Genomic DNA, 6,000 nt, shown 5'->3' with positions numbered 1-6,000 from the left:
GGACACACTACAAGTTAATATTAGGATGTGAACTTTTTTATCCATCCTGCGCTTGCCAGATGGCCTGCTTGCGCATTAAAAGAGAAATATCCATAAAGACAATCCATTTATATATAGGTTCTTAGTAAAATACAAATTATATACATCAAGATGAATTCTTAACAGAATTTAATTTTGGATAAAGTAGAAAACTATATGCTATTTTGGTGTGTGTGTATGTATATGTATATATGTGTATATATATATGTATATATATGTGTATATATATATATATATTATACACACACACAGCAGATCACAGATCAGACTGTGATCTGCTGGCTCTCCCTATAGAACGATCTCTGGTGTGTTGTGCAGCCGTCGGAGATGATACGTGGAACCGGAGCCATCAGAGGGTCTTGATGCAGACTTGTAGAGCTGTAACTCTTTAATGTATCGTCTGTGAGCTGTCTCAGGCCAAGCTGTTCGATCTGAAAGGCAGAGGAGAGACGCTGAAACCAAATATCAGCGGCCACACCATACAGGAAAGGGGACGAGGTTACAAGCAGGATGTTTCTGTTAAACGTTACTGATGTTTGGGGTGTTTGAGGGGACGTATGCTGTTGTAAAGTAATAGTTGCAATTTATTCAAACATTGCGCCCCTTGAAAAAGTGTAAATTATAGCAACGCAAGGGATAGTTCACCCCTGTGGAACGTTCATAGTACGTTTGCATCGAGTAGTAGTATATTAATAGGTCTATTAATAAAATAACCTTAAATATCTTATGTTTAGAACCCAAAAACAGGTGGCATAATGGATTTGGGATCTGTAATGGATTGGCCCGGCAAAGCCCACAGATGCCACAGACCCTCTGTTACTGATGTGGTGCTCAATGGATATGGTAGACAATGAATAATATATGGAATGGTTTTGCAGCAGCCCAGATTCTTGGTGGCTTTATACTCCGGCCTACAGAACGGTATTATATGGCCGTGCCGCCACACCTGGGAAGAAGTTACCTGCACAATGATTAGTTTCAGGTGCAGTGGAGCAGCGTCGGGAAACTCCTCTCCAAAGCATAGCGTGATCCTGCTTTCAGGAAGCCTTCCTTGGCTGTAACATTGATGTAGTTCTGTAAAGATAAAGTAATGGGGTCAGTGGGGGTCATAGCTGTACATTAGCTTCAGTGTGAAATACAGAATACTCTTATCTTCTGGTGTAGGAAAATAATTGTTTAACTGTCAGCCTTCCTGCCCCAGAGCTAGCGGGCTAATATTTGGTGTCCAGGGCATACCCGATGAAGCCTTGATATTTCATGTGCGTTTTTCATTTGTGATAAAAAACCAAATGCATAAATGCACATATACCTCTTAAATACAAAGCAGTGTCAAATATCTTGACCACCTCATCCCTTTCGAGCTTGTTCGGTCTGTCTTTGTACTGCATGCAGTTCCCGCTCCAGAACACTCGTCCTTGGCATAGCCTCTTGATGTAAATGCCTTGCTTGTTGCTGTATAGGAGCACTCCTCTGTCGAGGTGGCCAAACAGCTTCTTGGTGACCTGCTTCTGGCGCTCGCTCGTGATGTAATCAGCCGATGGGAATCGGATGTTCTCAAAGTTCTCTGTCTCATAGATTTTGTCTCCGCCAGGAAGGTGCTGTCCCAGCGATATGCGGCATCCTTCCATGCGCGTGGTGGTGACTTGACTCACCAGCTTCCCACCATAGAAAAACTGAATCATCATTTGAGAAAAGGCTGCGGGGTAGGTTAAATGTGAAGAACATTTAGTGTACGTATTTCAGTCCTATAGTGCTTAAAAGTATCCCTGTTATCTATGTTCACAGAATGTCACCACTTGTCGTTTCGATGAAACTAACAGGTAAACCAGATAAATTTCATCTGAAGAAGAGACCTCTATTGTCCTGAAAGCTTCTGTGACCCTAAAAAATTTTTTCCTACTCTGGCTCTGACTGCAGGCTAGCGTTTCTTACTAATGTATGTTGTACGGTTCTCTTTACAGTGCTTTTTTGAAGCTACACTTCACTGATATTGGCAGGTGCTTCCTTTCAGTCAGTTTGGTATCTAACCCTTTTAGTGACGGAGGAAGGAGCTGTGTATGGTTTTCTTTATGCCTTTAGATCTTGTGACATATAATAAACATAATTTATAAGCCCAGGCAATTCCCTTGGAAGTTCCAGCCCCACGTGACTGTCTAGGGTGTGTTGCCACCGATTGGTGTTTTCCTTGGTCTTCCCAGCCTTCAGCAGCCTTCGCATTATCTTGTTTTGAATGAGTGACTGTGTTTCTTAGTAATTATGCATCTTATGTGTCCTTTTGAAATAAATCATTTTTTGCAAATGTCCCTAATTCACCTGTGTTGATAAGCACACATGACTAGCTGGAATTAAGTTGAGTATTTCTGCTGCCGTCAATAAAGCAGGTTATAGAGCGGAAGTCCTCCTTACCGTGAGACATTGGTTCGTACATGGGGTATCCTTCCATCGATGAGACGCCTGAGGGCAAAAAGTGATTCATTTATAGCGTCACTTTCCATGTGACTATAATTGACTGTTTGTGTTCTAACCAGGACCTGAGAATCTCCTCTAGTGGGCCAATCTTATGTGCATTAGAACATGCAATATTCACCATGTCAATGGACATAACAGACTGCATTCCTTTTTAGAACACACTCGAGGATACACTGTAAGTTTCCACTTATAAAATTATTGCCCAAACACTTTAGCTCTGCTCCCACCTTCTATGTACCACCCTCTGAGGGGTTGATGCTTCTTGGCTCCAGTTGCAAATGTTGTGTCTAGAGTATTACGTCTACTAATATAGAAAGTAACCATTTGGGCTGGGTGCATTACTTACCAGCGTTCAAGTACATCCACCAGTCCTGGGCTGGCTGCTTCTGGCATATATCTTTGGCAGGTGATGGACTGCGTTTTATTATAGCCAAGTAATCATCTGTAGATGGCTGTGGGCGATGAGCACGGACCAGGTTAGCAAAATTTAAAAAAAAACAAAAAAACAAACGTATAACACCCCCATTCCAAAAACAAATCACCATTTTTGCACATAGAAAATAGAAGCGTCAAACCATATGGAGTCGTGTAAAAAATATGAAAGCCATCTTGACTTGGTCGATCACTAGTAAGAGTATATTATTTTCTCTTAGTGAATTGCATTCACTTTGTAATTTCCCTGCTGATGCAGCGATTTATTAAATTATTGGCTCCTCACCTCAATATCTGATGGGCTGCAGTCCATGTCTGTGGCTTCATTTATGTTTCCACAGACAGATTTACCTGTAAAGGAAAAAGACACCAGAAAGGTGAGGCTTTTCTGAAGCTATGTGCCGTTTTACCCTCCGATTTTTCCGGTTGATAATCCGGACCCTGCTTTCGCCGCACTTACTCTTCTGTTCTTCCTCGGGAACGATCCTGTATACTTTATAGGGCTCGGAAATGTCCAGCTGCGACCTTTCTGTCACCTCCTCGAAGTCGGGGCTCTTGTTGAGAGCACAGCGTAACCGGGTTTTCCAAGTGGCTGGTTCTGCTTTATCCCCTTCTTTGAATTTGCCTTTGAAAACTGCCCATGCCTGCAAAAGAGATCAGGGGTCACTGCCACCTGCCTCATCACAGATGGTCCTTGACACTTGCCGTAGGGGCTACCCCATACCACGGCTGACAACTAGACCCCAGATTTCAGGTAACTGACCAGCAATGTGTTACTGTGGGCGCATCCTTATAGCACTCCTTAAAGTGCGTGGGATACTTTGTAGGCTTCCTATTTAAAAGGGAAGTATGTCTTTGTGGTCTTTATTTGTGACCCTGCTCGTTCCACAATATGTAAATAACTCGCACGACATATACATCCACTCGCATTGTGCGGGTAAACAAAACATGATAAATCTGAAACCACTGCCTATAATGTCTTGGTTGCTGTGATTATTTTAGTATAGCGTAAAGCCTTTGGCCTATTTGTGAAAATATTTTTACTCGTTAAATATGTGAGGCAAGCATTTTTAATAGGGTGCCATGTGATGTGCATAAAGCCATCCTAAAGAAAGATTAACTAGAATATTCACAAAGGAATTTGTATCTATGTATTGGTGGTCGGTGGTGGTCCTTGTATGGCCCCTTTTATAATCAATAAAATGAGTTTACTTTAAAAATGGATGCATCCACTTCCTGGTTGTAGTCCTGTTTTCCTGCGTGTTTCCAAGGAATCCGAAAGAGGCTTTTCTCGTCGTTTTCCCACACAAGCCCGGGGTAATACCCGCTGTCTATTTGCTCTATCAGCCACTGCCGCAGCCTCCTCCCTGTGATCCGGTCACACATCTGAACAAATACATAGAATTAGCATGTTGCTGTGTTGTAGCGTGTAGCGATAAGTGAAGTTACACGCCAACTAAGTAGACAATTGATAATTATCACTGAATCAAATAAAGATTTCCTTCAGTTTCAACAATGTTCTACAAGTGAGATCCCCCGAGGGAGCTTAGGCTGTGAAAATAGTTTCACTTGCCACCCCGGAGAGCTGAGAGAGGAAATATGGTTAGAGATTAGAACATGTGAGACCATGTTTAGGTATGTTTTTGTATAAGATACAAACATGCTTGGGACGGGTAGGTTAGTCTCATAGGTGTCTGATTTTTCAATACTTATATCACAAACGTATGTGTATGAGTGAACCCAACATTCTCAGATAATCACCGGCTGAAAAAACATGACTATGTTAGCCGAGCCTTTGAAACCCGTGCCCCTTTGTGATATACCATTACATCTCTAATGTTAGACCTAGTGCCAATATTTCTTTATGACCACTTGATTTTAGCCCACATCCCTTATAGATATCAGACCAGCGTTCCCAAACAGCAGATAACTATTACCGTTCACGGTGTGCAAGTAAAGGATACTACACACAAACTATGTTCCGGATATTTAAATATAATGTGCTTTGTGCAAGGTGCTCCCTCTTAACAGCAGTTTCTGAAGATGTGTCAAATTGGATTAAATCCGTTATCACCACAGCAGGAAAACTCTAATCTTATTTTCTAATGTTCCTTATCACCTGGTCTCTAGTACCTAGCATTTCAAAATGAATCCTATATCAGTTAATTGGTTCCTTAAGGTTTTAGTTTTGACATTAATGCACATACATTAATATATAAACCATGCACTTTGGAGCTTTACATACTAAATAACATTATGTTTGTTTGGGTGTATATGTATCTGTCATGTTACAAACATTATATATCTGATAACACAATTTAATGTACAATCTCTTATGAACACCAAATAACTAACACCATTAATAATCTCCAAGTAGGTCTGAGGGAAATCCAGTAGCCCTACCACCAATGTCACATGATGGCCAGAATATTTAGGCTTTCTACACCCCTAGTATACAACGTCTCAAAAGCTTTAGATCTCAAAGTAAATGTCGTCACTGATCCTTTTGGTAGAAACAGATACATTTCAAATCTGATCAATTAAAGTGGGATTTCTGGCTCCAGCTCTTAAGTGGTTGGCATGTCATAGAGGAATGGAAAACTTTCTATTTCAAATCTCCCCCCCAAAAAAACCATTTGTGTGAACTGTCACAGGTAAATGTGTACCCTTATTACTAAAGCTCCCCAGGCATAGCTCAACACTGTTTCGATTGCTTTGTGACCCCATCAGGGGGGGGGCAGTATACCTGTACAGAGCCCTAGTGTCTTTGAGAACATGTGTGTGTCGCTGGTACCTTGTTGGTATTTAGGAAAATGCCACCTGCCCCCCACGATATTGGAGGTGATGCACAGGGTTCTGGTACCAGTATAAAAAAGCCCTGTTTAGACAGAGGCACTGATAGCAGAAATTCCCAGTGAAGAATCAGCCGGCCTGTCGCTATGCACCTGCCAACTGTCTGAGAGCTGGTGATGTTAGGACGAGCCATACCTCTGCCAGCGCTGTTCCCTCTGCGTGTGCTGAAGCTGGTGCTCCTGCAGGCTTCTTACAGGACGTTACACA

General features: G+C 41.9%; 1 protein-coding gene across 1 annotated transcript; it reads right to left on the bottom strand.

Annotated features, from left to right (window-relative positions):
• Positions 1-302: 302 nt before the first annotated feature.
• LOC149299245 (interferon regulatory factor 8-like) lies at positions 303-4,326 on the bottom strand. The gene is made up of 8 exons (XM_089486468.1): positions 4,153-4,326; positions 3,401-3,584; positions 3,227-3,291; positions 2,855-2,960; positions 2,446-2,493; positions 1,349-1,735; positions 1,001-1,113; positions 303-470 (listed from the first exon to the last, which is right to left on the bottom strand). Exons 1-8 carry the CDS (start codon positions 4,324-4,326, stop codon positions 303-305), a joined length of 1,245 nt encoding a protein of 414 aa, XP_089342594.1.
• Between the last annotated feature and the right edge of the window lie 1,674 nt (positions 4,327-6,000).

The sequence above is a fragment of the Sceloporus occidentalis genome, unplaced genomic scaffold (assembly GCF_023333645.1).
Source record: "Sceloporus occidentalis isolate IW3139 unplaced genomic scaffold, rSceOcc1.0.p SCAF_29, whole genome shotgun sequence".
In the NCBI taxonomy this organism is placed as follows: domain Eukaryota; kingdom Metazoa; phylum Chordata; class Lepidosauria; order Squamata; family Phrynosomatidae; genus Sceloporus; species Sceloporus occidentalis.
The sequence above is the reverse complement of the archived record's forward strand: the minus strand, read 5'-3'. Positions and strand labels throughout refer to the sequence as shown.

Coding starts and splice junctions, on each gene's coding strand:
- LOC149299245 (XM_089486468.1), bottom strand. CDS start 4,326: ATGTGTGACCGGATCACAGGGAGGAGGCTGCGGCAGTGGCTGATAGAG. Junction 3,292..3,400: donor TCCCGAGGAAGAACAGAAGA/GTAAGTGCGGCG, acceptor TTTCCTTTACAG/GTAAATCTGTCTGTGGAAAC. Junction 2,961..3,226: donor GCAGCCCATCAGATATTGAG/GTGAGGAGCCAA, acceptor CATCGCCCACAG/CCATCTACAGATGATTACTT.